Below are 17,601 nucleotides of genomic sequence, written 5' to 3'. Positions count from 1 at the left end.
CAAGACAGGGGGGCGAAAGCCGTTTTTGTTTGGTGACATGATTTCATTCCTCCAATGATTTTGAGCAGTGTGAGCGCAGAAGGTTTCCTAATCCCCCTCCAAGTCATGAACATTTAGAAATCACCATATGGCAACGTGACAAAGTCTCTCGCCTAAGCCAGAAACCCTATTTCTATAAAAACCTACAACCATGTTACAGTGGTTCATTCACAGGGTATGTTCACTGTTTTTCAAGTGCGGTTCTTCTGGGAGTGGACCTCAGGTAGCCCTAACCTAGCCCAAGCCGTCCCTAGGGGTGTTGCTCTTACCTTGCAGCTGTTTGAACCTCCCCTCCAGGATGTTGGAGTATTGCACCTGATTAACGAACGCCGCCGGAGACAAACATGGCTCCCGGTCCCTCTGATGTTCCCACTCCATGTCCACTCCGCTTAGCGCTCAGCTCTCTCTCTCTCTATAGGAAGCCAGATAGATTCCCTCTCTTTCACAGCCAACCTGAGCAGAGGCTCTCCGGCATAGCACAGTGGAGAGGCAGGCTTTCCAGTAAAAACAGAAAGAAATGAAGAGCAGCGAAATACTACGGCCCCCACAAGAGTTTCTCTAAAAGAGAAAAAGTATCTCGGTTTAAAAGGTTGGTTAGGTCCGAAATAGAAGAGGAAAAAAAAGGTCTTGTGGTCTTCACTTCAGTATTCCTTCAACATGTGGCTAAGCAAATAAGGCACAAAGCAGCAGGCAGGGGAACGCTCCTCTCCCGTCCTCTTTCTTCAGCGCTCTCCTGCACCTTTTTCCACGGAAAAGCGTGAGGAATTCTTTCAAGGAGTTTTTCTTTTTTCTTTTTACAAAACCTCCCCCCCCCACCTCGAACTACAGTACAAAATGTTCCTCTGTTTCGGCCCCTTTCCTCTGTGCAACACACCACACTATTCACTCCAGGCCTCCTTTGGAGTTAAAAAAAAAGTGCAACAAAAAAAAAAGAAAGAAGAAGAAAAGTTTCTCGGTGCGCTACTTCCTCCTCAACTTCAGCCGACGGAGTAGCACGAGCTGCGCAGAGTTTCCCTCCCAAAAACTCTTTGAGCACGCACGCAGGCTGCTCACACATTGAGCACAGGAACCAGCCGCGGTCGGGTGGCTGTGTAAACAAAGCCTGTTGCCCTCTGAGGCTGGTGTCATTTGAATAAGGTGTGCTGGACAGGGAGGAGCGCCGCCGGCAGGGGCGGGGAGAGGGAGACGACAGGCAGGGGGTGGGGGGGGGGGCGGAGGAGGAGGTGTGGTAGGTGTAGAGGTGGACTAAACCCTGCTCCTGATAGGTCGCCGGGGCGGTAGAGGTAGGAGGAGGGGATTATGGCTGCGAGGCTTAGATCCTAGGGAACTGTGGGGGAATGGGGCGGGGCTTGTCCAGAAGGTATATCACCAGAGGGACCACGCCATGCCTCTTTCTCTCTCGCACTCTACCCTGGTCTCTCTTCCCCCCCCCTTCCGTCTCTCTCTGTCTAACTAAATCTCTCTCTCCCTCTATCTCTCTCTCTCTCCCTCCCCCCCCCCCCTCTTCCCCTCCCGCTCTATGTTTTTCAAACAAACACAAGCTCTCATCTGAACCCTCCTCTTTGCACTTTTCAGAAGGCGTTAAGACAGGAAGGAAGTTGTTGAGAAAGAGTAGGCAGCAGTAACAAGCTCTTTCCTGCCCACACATACACGTGTGTGTGTGTGTGTGTGTGTGTGTGTGTGTGTGTGTGTGTGTGTGTGTGTGTGTGTGTGTGTGTGTGTGTGTGTGTGTGTGTGTGTGTGTGTGTGTGATTTTTTCAACACATGCCAAGTATTTGCAAAACCATCAGACTTCTGCAATGCAATGCATAGTTTGGCGGTAAATGGTAAACGGTAAAAATGAAATGTCCTCACATCGAGACCATTGGGATTACAGTCCATAAGCTTAACCACAGGAACTGAACTCCTACTCCATTGTTTGTTAGTCCTCCTGGTAAGACAACAGGTAATTCAACATGCATTACCATTTGACCTAGATTACTAAACTCAAGATGGCTCAGCTCAACAGGTAAATGCTCAAGTCAAACAAAAGAAAAAGGAAAAAGAGAGGCTGCTTGAACTTCCGTTGTGAAAAACAGCAACTGCTTGCCGAAAGCAAAACGTACCAAAGGGAAAAAAAACAACTGAAAGAGAAAGAATGTCACTAGAAGGCGAGGTAACAGTAGCTGTGGTAAAATGGGCAACTGGCCGGTAGAGTCAAACGGTACTCAGGAGGTAATCTAGACTTGCAACAGGGGACGTCGGCCCAGGGGCCCAGGGGCCAAGGGGTCCAGGGAACCAGTCCTGCTGGGTGTTTGATCTAGTCCCGAGGAGCTGAGAGCATCTGGATGGACCTCATTAGAAGAGCTACTGCCCGAGGCCGTCTCAGCGCAGGGTTTTATAGTGAGAGAGAGTCGGGGGTTGGGGGCTGGGGGGGTCAAAGCAGAGAGACCGCTTGCTGATTCGGCTCTGGTCATCAACAGTCAGTAATCTAAGAAGAATGGCGTGCGTTGACCTCTGACCTTCTGTTCCAGGTGGTGGGGTTACCTTAGGAGTGTGGACTGAGGTTTGGTACAATCCTTGATTTATATGTATGGAGACGGCTAGGTTTAGCCATTGGAAGGTATGAGGAGTTTCTGTGTTTGATTAGAGATGGTTCAATCTAGGCAAAGGTTGAGGGAAGTTGAGGTTGGGTCTGGTATGATTAAGGCTAGGCAAGGTTAGCATCTGTGGTGTAAAGCAGTGCATCAAGTAGCCCACTTTGTCACTCAACATCTAAAACCATTCAAACTGTGATGCCGTGTTTGCTCCAACCTTACAGCTTATTTCTGAACCTCCAAAGGCAATCCAAAAAGACCTGCCTCAGTGCCTTGAAAACCAATGTTGGCATATATGACAAATTCCTTTTCAGCCCAAACGAGTGGTAGCCAATGGTCTAGAATTTAGGAGCTGGGAGATGTGGAGATGTGGCGAAACAGAAGAAGAAGGCGCTGAGAGAGAGGAGATATCCATGACTGAGAATGTGGCAGTAAATCACGTCAAACATCCCACTTCACCTCTAGCGGGAACCCAAGGGAGGGTTGCAGGCTGGAGAGCGCACACACACGCTGCACACATACATGCTATCTGGGGGGGTTGCTTCCCCGCCATGTGGCTGTTTAATTTCTCTGTAGGGATGCGATATGAAGTGTATTAACTCCCTATACGAACTCTTCATGGCCATGTGTTTCTTCTCAAGCTACTTAATCTTTTCTGCGATGGGTTTCAATGGAGTTGGTCCCTGTTATTACATCGAGGGCTTGACGGTTTGCGAGTTACTCTTCATGCCCGACAGCAGAAGATTAAATCTTCTTATGTGTACCTTGTCAATCTTCAAAAAAGTTTTGGGTTTCATTATAATATTAATATTAAAGTATCGTCCACAGTATAGCTGTAGGCACCCATGAGCAGGATGCTCATGTCCTAAATGGCATGCATCTAAAAGGTCCCTGTAAATCATTTTGGATAAAGACGTCGGTTCAGTGACTCAATAGTCAAATATTAATAGTACCGGTAGACCATTTTAGTTTCTTCTTGCTTTTCTCCAACGTGTTCCTGTGAAGTTTGTGCTTGGTTATATTTAAAGTTGCAAGAGTCAGAGACCAGCAACCACAGGAAAGCGCTATGCAGGGTTAGGTGTCGTCCAATATGGGCCAGTAAAGGCTTGTGTGATTGTGACAGAGGACTGTATAAATAAGCCTGAAGTGATTTGGTTCTGGGTGGTCAAGCGTAAATGATTAAACGTGCACAGTAGCCGGCACAGCACACAGCGGGAAGCATCTATACCGGGGACTTCAAAGAACCCTGACTTTGCGTTACACAAGGTCAGAGTGTCCTCATTGATTTATTCAGCCGGTCGCTATTAATATACAGTTACAAGGACAAGCTCATTCATGGCTTCTTATGTTGAAGTTCATTTTGGCTCTTATCTAGTCTGGATGTGAAATCCAGATAAATAAATCTGAAAAGAAACACACCACAACTAAACAGAACGGCAAAGAACCATTTAACAGAGCTACAACTGAACCGCACTAGAGTCCAACTGAACGGAACTACAATTGCACAGTGAACTACAGTATTGTTCACAGATTCTTCTCGGGCTTCGGAAGTGGGGTTTCCAGCATTTAAGTGGCTGCACCGAGTGTATCAAGTGTATCATTATGGCTCTTCGCTAAATCCATTTAGACTCAGGATATAAACAGGAGCCTGAAGCTGGGAACCATTTAGCGTAGCGTAGCGTAGCATAAGTCACAGGACGGCAGGGTAGGGAGTAGCAGTGTTTGAAAATGCGAGAGGTCCTCCTGACACCAGGGCTGTGAACCAGTGCTGGGGAGGAGGGAGGACGGGCCCCTGGGGACGTAGCGCTGCGGCGGCACGCTCAAGAATGTTCCACAATCAAGCCGTGGCTTGTTAGGCCAAGATGGTATCACTGTCATTCACACAGGGGATCCCAGAAACACACACACACACACACACACACACACACACACACACACACACACACACACACACACACACACACACACACACACACACACACACACAAGACTTGCAAACACACAGACAGACACACACACACACACACACACACACACACACACAAGACTTGCAAACACACAGACACACACACACACAGACACACAGACACACAGACACAAGATACACACACACACACAATACACAAACGCACACCCGAGACAGACACACACACCCACACACACAAGACATACACACACAGACTAGCCAGACACTTATAAAACATACACATAAGACACACAAGCCAGATACACACATGTAGAAATGGGACACCCACATACAGACACGCACGCTCTAACACAAATGCAAAAGCACAAGAAAAAGTTTTGCATCTCAGCTCATGGAAATTTGCTCCAGAGTGCTTGTCTCTTTAGGTTGTTAGTTGTCCTTGTTAGTTGTATAGATCACACAATGCATAAATAGATGCATATGCGCACACACCCACACACACACACACACACACACACACACACACACACACACACACACGTTGTTATTAGACAACTGAAAAGGTGATTATTCATATAGACCGGTTCATGTTTCCCCTCTACGTAACACACATTCATGTAATCACATGCATCTCAGCCTTCCTATGAAAGACCCATGAGCCAATGAATAAGTCATAACAAAATAAGCCTGGTTGGAATTTTAAAGGGAGGACTATATATTCAGTCAAAGGATAATAGAGAGAGAGAGAGAGAGAGAGAGAGAGAGAGAGAGAGAGAGAGAGAGAGAGAGAGAGAGAGAGAGAGAGAGAGAGAGAGAGAGAGAAAAAGAGTTTATGTGTGAGTGAGTGCACGAGTAAGAGCCTGTTGCTTCCCCCTGCTGGGCCACCTGTGATATTGCAACTTGTCTGAACCAGGAAGATTCCTGGAAAGCTGGGCGCACCTAAAAGTATTAAGTCATGAGAAAGTGATTAAGAGAAAGGTTCCTGGAACCCTGTCTGTGAGGATATCCATCTTCATTCAGACACAGCCTACACCAATGGGTCCTCAACCTTATTTCAAATTAATTTGAGAGATTTCAAGTACAGGTCAAAGCAGATATTCTTACCAAACATTTGCAACCTGCAGAATCAAGGTGTGTGTTTTAGTAAAATTACAATAACAACCTTCACTGCCTCACCAGTTCAGATAACATTCCTGAAATGTTATTGAAAATGAATCATTGATTAGTATTAAACCAACTGAACAGAAGTTTATCTCAGCTATTTGTCCCAAGTATTGGCCAGACAGTTTAAGTAAACTCAAATGAAATGAACTCAAATTTCAAAAGCTTGATGAAGAAATATTATGGTTTATCAGAGCAAATGTCCTAAGGTTGACCTCTGTTTCAACAACAGCATGGCGCTCGGCCTGGTTACCCTGGCTGATGTAACACATTCTCCAGGTTCAAATGCATTGAAAACAGCTCAATGTCACTCCCTAAAAATTCCATGATTGCAATGTTTAGTTAAGTAGTTAATATTTCACATACATCTATTTGATTTAACAGGAGATCTTCCCTTAAGCTCAGGGTACAATATGTCCAACGATCATTTTGTTAAGCAATGTCACCTTGTATCTGTTAATAAATTATCCTTTCTAGGAGAGCCACAATGGATCCATCACTGCTTATTAACATTGAAAGGACTTTACCCTCTCAGTATATTCAAGTCTCCCAAACCAAAATATATTCAGAACATTTAATTAATGCTACAAGACGTAAAAATAGATTACACGTCACTCATACACACACAAAAAAGCACGGAATCATACTTATACAAAACAATTCCCCATTCTTAAAAGATTACATCAATTACTTTTAAATCACTGTTGCATACTTCAAATCCTTATACTCCTGAGCCTATTTACCCTGCAATCCAACAAAGTCAGCTTTTCCCCTTTGTTAACCTCCTGAACCCGTCAGCTGCCCATACTTCACATACAGTGCTTATAGCAATGTACTTGAACCTACCCATTGAACACAGTTAGAACCAGGCCAGTATCTCCGTGACCCCTTTATTACTCGAACTACATTAGGACATGGTAGTGGCTATTACCGTTGGTCAGCTATGGATTCGAAGCTCGGACATTTAATCAATACAAGAAATCATTAAGTTACGATGTGTCAAGCTTACTTGACAGCAGAGTTCATGGAAAATGATCCGGACTCGATCAGAGTGTAAGGATTCATTTGGTTCTTCAGCAGGAGGGGATTCTAATAATATATCGATTTGGGCTTAGAGCACAAACTGTGAGATTAGACCACATCAAAAGATGGCCTGTGAATGAGAGAAAGGGAGAACTAGCCAGACTTTATGGTAATTAATCCCATGATGCTATGCTTCCCCTAATACCATAATTGAACCGTTTTCCAATTATACACCTGCGGCTATGGCTGGACATAAACATTTCAACCCGTCATGGGAATAACCACAGGAAGAGTCTGTGTAGTGGGCACAGAAGGACACTTATGTTGTCCACTCAGAGGACATTTAAGTGCCACTTTGGTCACCCTTGAGATACCAGCAGACAAGTAGCAAGAGAGAATGTCCCCTGTTAATATTTCCTCAATATTCCTTTTCCAAGCTAAAACTTATGTTATCGTGGTTCGGTATAGATCTTATAATTCACTGCCCATTAATGGCTACAGCATCGAAATTGCCATAGCAGCAAGGTAGTGAGACCTTCCCACCTAAGGATCAAAACATAGCCAATGTGAATATCCATTATCACATTGTCCTTTGGTTTAGAATCTATTTTTGTGACATACATTCGCATCATTGCGACATACTTACTGCGAGTCAGGAACTCTTTCCCAGAAAGTTTGTTGCAATTCTTACCAATCTCCCCCCCCCCCCCCCCCCCCCCAAACCCCCGAGGTTCATCGCTTCCACCTAGCTGGGAGGAGCCATCACGACATCGTACATAAAGTCTAGGGCTATGCAACGCTAACGGACAACGACACAACAGTGTGGGGCGTGCGGGGGGCATACCTGCCAGGGCCTTGATGCGCGAGCGCTCGAAGAGGCGTGCCGAGCTGTTCTCATTGTCCCAGTCGGTCTCGGCGGCCAGGTCCCAGCGGTTGTTGATGTCGTTGTACTGCTGCTGGATCTCCAGGCTGTCGAAGTCGGTGGGGGAGATGGTGCTCATGGTGCCGGCGCTGGGGGAAGAACCATCCAGAGCCTGAAACACACACACACACACACACACACACACACACACACACACACACACACACACACACACACACACACACACACACACACACACACACACACACACACACACACAGAGTTTAGAGCTTGAGGTTAGGCAGCAGAAAACATTGGAAGGACATTAGATAGCTTAGCAGATGCTTTTAACTTGACTGTGAATTTCTAGATATAGGTCATTCAGGGGGAGGTTAGGGTGCCTTGCTCAATGTCAAGGGTATGCTTATGCTAAAGACAGTGGAGTTCCAGCCCAGGACATTTTTCTGGGAGTCAAACCCCCAACCCTACACTACCCTGCTTCCAAGCAGCAGAGAACATTGAGAAGAGTGTAGCTGTGTAAAAGTGTATTTCACACTATTTATCCAAGGAGATTCACAGTGAATCCAAAAGCAGGTCATCACGAATCAGCTAGGGTATCTCGCTCAAGGATGCCTGCACGTTACGCTGCAGGCGGACATTGGGGAACGAACGCGGTAACTTTCGCTCGGCAGTCAAACACCGTATCTTACACTACGCTTTCCTTCCCCTGTCTAAATATAGCACAGGGCTGACAGCCCTTCAGCGGGTTAATGGAACGAGCGTGGGCCTATCATGCCTTCATACAATCTGCCTCACCGATCGCATAACCGTCTCCCTCCGAGTGAAGCAGAGTCCGTCTTCATTGAGGTGGCACCTTCCATACACTAGCATCTCAATCGTGCTTCAGCCAGCGCTAGCCGCTCAAGCGACCTCCGGCCCTCGGTCGTCCCTTGTTTGATATAATCAGGTGAGCCAACGACCAATGCAAATAGAGCTCTGGGGAATATAATTGACATGCTGTGTCAAATTTGGATCAGGTCAACGTTATTTGTACAGTCATTTATCACAATTACAGATAAGGTTTACCAGAAGGCTGTTTGTTTCTCAGCCGGCCAATTGTTTTAATTTAATGGACTTCTGCTAAAGGTTGGGTAATCTAATTTGATGCTTGGAGGCACAGAAATAACCCGGGTGTATTTCATGTCGATTAGATTCACTGCACACACGTTTTAAATGGTAATATTCTACCCACGAGCACAACGATGACACAAGCACACCGTGCATGACTGACGTCATCTGAAGGACACCTTCACAACAAATGGTTTTGTGACATGCGCGCGCACACACATATACACACACACACACACACACACACACACACACACACACACACACACACACACACCGAGTTAGTTATTTTCTGATGTGTGTGAAAGGACATTCTTCTAATACAATCGTGGCTACAGACTATCAACACGAATTGATTCACACTGTTAACAAACTAACTAGGCCACATCATCAAGGACTCAATAACAAAGGTATTGCACATATTATACCAATGGTCTTCCGGGTGAAAAGGGCAACAGGGCCCAACAATGAACTAGCACGGACTCTGACAAAGATGGAATACAAACACTGAAATACACAGTTCCTGATATTACAGCTCGGCAACATGAAACTGTCTGATTGGTTAGACGACCAAGGAAAGTAAGTATATACCGCAAGAACAAACATTGAACTTCCAGCACGCATACATACAACTCCTCTCCGTCCTGCCTACAGTACATTAATTTCCCAGGCTCTTATTCAATTGTTATATTACTTCACTACACTATTGAGTATGTACTATAAGTGAATTTGTAATTAATTGGGATTCATGTGCTTCAGGAGCAGGGCATCTTGATCTAGGGTGCCGATAAGGCTGCGGTGTGCGGACATGTGTCATTGAACCAATACCTTTGGGCTGGGGGTCGAACCTGGCCAGAGACTACCATTCTGGTCCTGGCCTGCTCCACTGATCCCACCATCTCGGACCACCTGGCGCTCATCATGGACATTGGCCATCCCCTACCCTGGGTCCGAACACAAACACACCGTTACGTTACAGCCCATTGGTCCAGCATCCCCTATTTTGCATTAAAATGTGCCCCTGGAAACCTTCTTTACAACTTAAATGTATTACGGTAACTTACATACTGTATTATCTATACGTGTATTTTCTACATTTCTATATACTTTAATTCCCTTCAACTGAAATCGACAATTGTTTTGATCAGTTGGGGGTCAGCTGACCTTGTCGTCATCAAGAGATGTCATCAAGACAGTCCCAAGGCTGGACAAGAGGACGTTTGGGCCCAATTGAGACTTACATAAGCTTCTATTACTCACAATATACTTAAAGAGCTCCTAGGATAACACATCATTCACAATGACATGACACTTGTTAACGTATACATTAACACCACCTTAAGGCTAAAGCAGCACTAATGTGTTTTGTTTTAAAACAATGTTTGAAACAAGCAGAATGACCCCGTCCGAAGTGTTCCAAGATCTTTACAGAAATAATCCCCGCCCATACTGCATGTCTGGCAACGCATATCGCGTGACTGTTTACATACACTGTCTGCGTAATCGTTCTCAGAAGTCTCAATTTCAGTCCAGATTAAAACGCAATCTCATTAAATCACAGTTTTCAAACTAAAACAAGGTCAGCAGCATTTTCAAGTCTTGAAAGATTACTTTGCTTAAAACGAAACACACAAGTGTGGATGGGGCCTACAGTAAATAAATATAGACGTTAGGATATCAGTAAGCACATTTGGCATTGTTTTGATTCAAAAGCTGATGATATCCTGCTCGGAAAAGCCATTTTAGTGCCCTGGGGAGAAGATATGAAAGACTGCGTTCTGTAGGCCTAAATGATTCATGAAGAGTAAAAGGATGCTCAACACTTCCTCCAATGTTCTCTATGAAGGCCTGGGGGGTTGAAAATAACAGACCATCACTCATACTATGAACACAGAGCGACCTCAGGAGATCCTGGTCTCTGGTTTGACAACACAGCTCCACTGGGAGTCCATCCACGGGAGGAACATGGATTAATCAAACACACATGGCCGCAAACACACACAAACACACGCACACAGACACACGCGCACACAGACACATCAAGAGGGACTGGGGCATTAATGAAGTGGTTATGTTTACTTTAAGAGCATTGGGCAGATTAATGGGACAGTGGGTTTAGTAGCAGGGGGTCTGCTTGTCTGTTTGGGGGTACATCACTGTGGTAGTCTGACTCAGTGGGTGGGGGCCATGAGGAAAGAGCGAGACGAGGGGGGGTGGGGGGGGGCGATGGGAATGAGAGACAGAGCTAGAGCAGGGGACCACAGGGACAGGGCCATGTGCAGTATTGACAGAGGGCAAGGATAGACACAGAGACAGAGACAGAGAGAGACAGAGAGAGAGGAATGGTCGATTGGGGTGTGGTTAGTGATTAAGGTAAGGCCCGGGCATATGGAGGAGGTGGCTTGGGAGAGGGCTTGCAGTGCGTCTACAGCGTGGTGCTGAATGATCCTGGATCTCTGCAGGAGACTGCAGAGATCCAGCAGCACCTCCGCACACAAACGCCCACCACCAGGCACTCTCAGTGCAGCTGTGGCCCCAGGACTTCTGGTACTGCAGTGTGGGTAATACTCCATATCTAAAATTAACACGTAAATGGTAAATGGTTGAGGCCTATATTTCACCAGTTGTGGTTTCACTCACTTGGTTTCTCATCGTCCCAAAAGGAGATGGCCCATTTGTTTTGATTAATGTATTTGATTTATGTTACAGCTTGGACTTGCACCAATCACTTTTATATAACGTGGCCGAATTCAGGGTTTTCTTGTGATACAGCTCAGAAACTGTGGCCCACATACAGAGAGTCAGGGAGAGCTGCTACGGAAATAGATAGCCTAGATAATGACAGGACCTGAACTGGTAGTTCAGGTCTGGTAGGGAAGGACGGGACATTATCATTGTTTGTTCTAATGCGTCAGCCAAGGGAGCTCAATTTAATAATATGTAACTAGAATAAATGACAGTCAGAGTCAGATGAGATCATCATCACCTACATAATATGATTATACACACAATAAGACTCCACTACAAAACCCTTGAGCGGTATGCAGATGAGATAAGGATGCACTCTACTCATTTAAGACTTGTCTTAATGACCTTTTCTGAATGACTCGGCATTCATTTGGACGCTTTTATTCAAATGATTCACTTACATTTTACTACATGAATGGAAATAAATAGAGTATGAATACTAATATGAGTACAAATAACATGAATTATAAGAATATTTACATAATAATGGTGTCGCTGAACGTATGTGGACACCTGGGCCGTTTCCTTGTACATTTGTGCTTTTGTGAATAAAGTTCTACATCTGATCTGATGGACAGGAATGTGGTGTGTAACAATCATGAATCAAAATGTAAATGCAATCGAAAAACCCTTCCATACCAGCAGGGTTGTGGGTGAATTGGCTTCTGAGCTGCTGTAAAATGTAAGACCGACGACAATCATCCTCATACAATCAGCAAACCTCTTCCTCTGGCTTGAATACAGCTACATCCACATCTACTGGTGACTGACCCAGCCTTCGGTCCAAGGGCTGGGCTTTAGACCAACAGCCTGTCCACGAGGCACCTTCATTAGGCTAATAAGAGTAAACGCCGATATGGGCAATAAACACGAGCACAGTTTACATTGTAGAGCCTTCGAATTAGGCCTTTAAATCAGCCTTATATGGTTACATGGATTCAAGGTTTCTGCTGTTCTCTGATGATGTTAAAAGCTCATTTTGATTATCGATCATATATCTTCTCACCATCATTTGTTGACATTCCAAAAAATCTCAAGAATCAATACCTTTGATTTCATGACAATTAAATAGCAATACAAAACACACAAGTGGCAATATACTGAATTATTGACCAGTCTGATAACAAAAAGGAAACAAAGGCTAAGGAAATCCAATTAAGAGCAGATTAAGACTTGGCTGGGAATAGCAACTAAATACAAAGACATTATCCTCGGATTAGGGCAGGGAGCCAGAAGGCATCCCCCCAACTATCACCCCTACCAACAGACCCCCCCCCCCATCCCTCACCCCCACCTACGCACCACACCCACCCAAACAGCCATCCCCATCCATCCCACCAACACTTCTATGCTGCTAAAGTGTAAAGAGTGTAGTGGGTGTTCGATTCCCAGCCGAAAGGTGCCAAGTTCTATCCTCAACATCTGCAGCCTATCCGTAGCAAGGTATAATAACACCCATACCGTCTCCTTAATGACCCTTTCTCTACGGATACAGGCCTCATGCTCAAACACAATTCAGAGAAAATTATATCTTAAATGCTTCAGCACCGCCATTTGGTTGATTGTTCTAAACAAAGCGGGAGACTTGCCATAAACCACATTCATGAGCCTCCTACACACAACTCACTGAAACACACGCGTGCACTGTGTAACACCAGCCATACACATCCATCATGGTTTGTGTACCGGTAGTTCCAACAGACACATACGTACAATCACATACACAACAGGAGGGTAACCAGCCACACCCACACACACTTATTTCTCACACTGTATCTTGTGCCCACATCACGTGGAGAGAGATGGAGCTTCTTCTCACCATTCCTCGATATCACCATCATTGACGCCATTGCTCTGGCGTCCACACTGGGCTGTTAGTTACTGGATCAATGCAACTGCAATTTACTAGGAAGAAGGCTGACGGTGCTGTCCTTAAACTCCAAGGATGCAGAGAATGGATTGTGAATGATATTTATGATTTTCAGCAATATGGGGGTATAATCACTAGGGGTATCATATGTCCTGCAATCATCTATCCTTTTCCAGAAGCTCAGTTTTCAGAGGTTGAAAACGACGGCTTAATAAAAAAGAAAAGTGTTGACACATTCATATGAATAGTGTTCTGTGCACACCGTCCTCAACACAGGTGCCTTGCGTCATACCCTTTCCCCAGACAATCAGTGTGGTTCCCCTGGAAAACATACACACAGTGAACACTCCTGTACAGATATAGACACAAACGCTGTCCCCAGCTGCTTGCCCTAACAGCTATCATGCTACGGTACTGTATAGACGAGAGGATGCGTAAACCCTGTCCCTGTGTACCGTCTGATCCGAAGCTTTGGCCCAGTCTCAATTCTCTCTTTTTCCCCTAGCCCTCGTTTTTGAGTGGCCCTCGCTTTTGAGTGGCTTCGACTTGCACCTCGAAACAGAGGGCAAAGGGGAATTCCTCCCCTACCAAATGGACAACCCTTCAATACCCTGTTACGTAATTAGTAGTCATCGACAGCGTTTACATAAATAGACGCAACAAGGTTTTGCCGGTTGTTTTGAGTTTCACAATACCGGCGTCAGCTGTGGTGATTTTCCTTGCGTGGGTTCAAACAACATTTTGCGGTTGTCAGCGAATCTGAGATGTGTTGATAAAAAATAAGATGTAATCAAGGCTGTATTCGACGAATGGGATTGCTGGTGGATCCGTTTGAGGTATGTAGAATATACAGCAAAAATGTTAGCCTGTTACACAACATGCTAGCTAGTATAACTACGGTTAATGTTTTTGGATCAACCCCTTTATGATACACGTAATGTCAAATAAACAACTGTTTACTTTGATTTGTGTTTTGATCAGTGTGCACGTCTGATAGGATAGAATACTACGCACATGCATTACATGGAACTAGTTTCAAGCAGTAAAGGGCCTTCCAATTCAGACTAAATTATCTTTAAACGTATTTCCTTTTCCTGACCAGTGGTCCGTCTTACTGCAAGCTAAATGTAAAGGGGCCGATCCCGCGTGTTTGGTTTAACGTAGAGCTGGAGCTGGAGCAGGACGTCCACCTCAGCAGAAGATCCACGCATGGTATGCAGAGGCTGATTGTTGCTTGTCTCTGGGATGTGTACAAGTTGTTATTTTATTTCACTTTAATTTCAGAGTCAAATCTTTGTTACTGCAATATCTGTCCCTGGAATTTTACCATTTAGTTTGAATGTCTCAGGAATGTAACTATTACCGACTTGAAAACGTGGTATGATTAGATAAGAATCTGTTATTCATGCACACACAATCAGTTAGAAACTGAAATATTGCACTTTATTTTGCATCGAACATTGTACCAAAAGATAATATGTAAAACCAGAATAAACATTGAACTTGAGGTAGTGTGCAATCAAACAAAAACAATTATATCATACAAACAAGAACCAGAGATATCATGGCACATTATAAACTGGCAATCACATCAATCACATTTTATTAACATTTCTTTCAAAAGGGGTCCAAAAACTGTCTGTTTTGAACCATCAGTGGACACTTCATCTTCCTAGGGGTTAGGGGGCTTAGGGCTACCAATGCAGAAGAGGTGTCTGAGGTGTAGGCGATGGTGCCTGAGATAGAGGGACGGGCTCTGTGTTGGCAGCGGCCTTAACGATCTCCTGAAGGAAAACATAACAAATGAGAAGGAATTATATGGCAGTACTGGGTGATCTGGCCACATGGTATCTATCTAAAATACATGATAACTGCTATAACAATATCTTTCTACCAAAATTAACGAAATAAGACACTGCTTTGTCAAAAATCATTACATTGATCCACCATTGTCGTCAAATTCCAGGCTACGTAGCATTTTAAAACAAGAACAAATGTGGAGTCCCTGGAATGATGGAACATATGGATCCTTGTAACATTGTTCAGATTACAAAGACAACCACTTACAAGTTTCAAGGCATCAATCAAAATGCCATCAAATGGAAAAAACATGCCATGCATACTAGCGATTGTGTTATTAGGCTTGTTATGACATTAGGATAATGCAATGGTTATCATAATTGTTTGGTGTTTAACAAAGAAAATACTTACATTTGTGGTTTCCGGTCCTGTCGCATCTTTCGCCTTCAACATGCCTAGGATCTTTCTCGATTTTCTATATCCACCCAAGGCATTGTGGGAGATTTCTCATTATTTTCTTCAACATTTCACAGATACACTGACCACAAAAATGTGTTTGAAACCCATTGAAGCAAGAAAAATCACCACAGTTGAAGATGGTATTGAGAAACTCAAAACAAGCAGCAACAAACTTGTCACCTCTATTTACGTAAACGTTGTCGACTACTACTAATGACTTAACTGGGTCTTGAAGGGTATTTCCATTTCCTAGGGGAAGAATCCCCTTTGGCCCTCTGTTTCGAGGGGCGAGTCGAAGCCACGCACAAGTGGGGGCCACTCAAAAACGAAAGGGGATAAAAATGAAAATTGAGATTGGGCCTTAATGTATATCTGATAAGCACTCTAAAAGGGGATTGTAAAGTACTCATCAGACGAGGGGAATAAGGGCTTTACTCCATTCTGGGGTCATATTGAGCTCCCCAATTGTGACAGCGAATAACATTAACGTTATACTATCCAAATTCTGTGTGTGTGTGTGTGTGTGTGTGTGTGTGTGTGTGTGTGTGTGTGTGTGTGTGTGTGTGTGTGTGTGTGTGTGTGTGTGTGTGTGTGTCCAGATCCCCCACTATGAAAAATACCCAGAAGCCCCTGCAGCAACAACCCCAGCCCCCAAAGTGGAGCATTAGGGGATACGGACTGCACCCCCAGAAGCAGTCGTACAGCCATGGACCTGTACGACCGGGGTTTGATGATCTCAGTCCCCGTCTCCGGGGCAGATGACAAAAGGCCTGGCGGAAGAGAACGCTCTCGGCCGCGCTACACGGCCCCAGGCGCTGCCTTCAATTAGAGCGGGAGGAGAAGGCGAGGAATGAACGTGGGGTCATAGAAAAAGGGAAGAGAAGGCCCCAGGAGGAGAAAGTGGGCCACTGGGGCAGAGGGGGTGACGGGGGTGACGGGGGGTGACTGGATGCCTGGAAGCCAAATCCCATTCCAGACAGACATTAGGCCATCACTCACATGGGACTGCAGCTCAGAAAGCAGGCCAGACACAACTGCACCCCAGGAAGTACCGCCGCTCTACCACCCCCCTTCAGACCCTGTACATACACACACACACACACACACACACACACACACCTCTGCCAGCCCTTCAGAGACACACGCCCCCACCCGTACTGCCCATCTGGTGTGTTCTTTTTTATACCGCACTAGTTAAATCAGAGAGGGAGAGGAAAAGAGAAATTGAGCCGTGCACACCCATTTGCCTGCAGGGAACACACACACACACACACACACACACACACACACACACACACACAAACACACACACACACACAGCAAATAGGGCACACGACATGTGCCCCACAGTGCACGTAGACACACAACCAAACACAAATACGTGGAAACATACATACACACGGACACACACACAATCCACACATATGACCACCTATCGACAGAAGGGGATGTAATCCCAGAGACACTCGTCCTACCCACTCAAAATCCATAGAAATAGATTTTCATGTACATTACCCACATATTTATTTACATAGCTGTATTGATTCAAATATGATTTGATATGGGGTTTACAAAAGAACATCTACTTAAATTAATAAAAAGCCATTACAAATCCACTAGAAATGTTTATATTTTTCTACCTGAAATACTATGTCTATAATAAAGTGTGGAAAGGCAAACATACAACAGATCTTGTGTGGTGTGGTGAATGCCTGATTATATTTGTTCAGGAGAGAGAACAGAGTCTCAATTTGGTGATGCTCGGATATTGCTTAGGTATCCAGCATCGTCGTCTTGGAATACATATTCATCATCACACTCGAGAGTGTCGCTTCATATTCAAGTCTCAAAAATACATGTTCAGGGGTGGCCATTCATACATGTTGCAGGGTGGTGATGTAAAAGAGAAATGCATAATTGGCCCCAAAACAAAGCGGCACATGTGCCCATGACTGGAGCTATACATACACCAGCTGGCTAGCCAATGTTTGACTCCTCCCCCCTCCCC

The 17,601-nt window shown here is 44.9% G+C and overlaps 1 protein-coding gene across 4 annotated transcripts in view; it reads right to left on the bottom strand.

The window, feature by feature from the left end:
- Positions 1 to 17,601, bottom strand: part of sptbn2 (spectrin, beta, non-erythrocytic 2) — a 71,725-nt gene that overhangs the window by 47,231 nt on the left and 6,893 nt on the right. For 3 of the 4 annotated variants that reach the window (XM_030362049.1, XM_030362051.1, XM_030362047.1), the window contains exons 2-3: positions 9,545 to 9,660; positions 7,571 to 7,760 (exon numbers count right to left, since the gene is read on the bottom strand). In XM_030362049.1, coding sequence (XP_030217909.1) covers positions 7,571 to 7,760; positions 9,545 to 9,652 — 298 coding nt within the window. In that variant the 5' untranslated portion in view covers positions 9,653 to 9,660. Of the gene's footprint in view, positions 1 to 308; positions 1,160 to 7,570; positions 7,761 to 9,544; positions 9,661 to 17,601 lie in introns of those variants that run through there. The other variant, XM_030362048.1, reaches the window with a different exon arrangement.

This window comes from Gadus morhua, chromosome 7 (genome assembly GCF_902167405.1).
Source record: "Gadus morhua chromosome 7, gadMor3.0, whole genome shotgun sequence".
NCBI lineage: Eukaryota > Metazoa > Chordata > Actinopteri > Gadiformes > Gadidae > Gadus > Gadus morhua.
The sequence above is the reverse complement of the archived record's forward strand: the minus strand, read 5'-3'. Positions and strand labels throughout refer to the sequence as shown.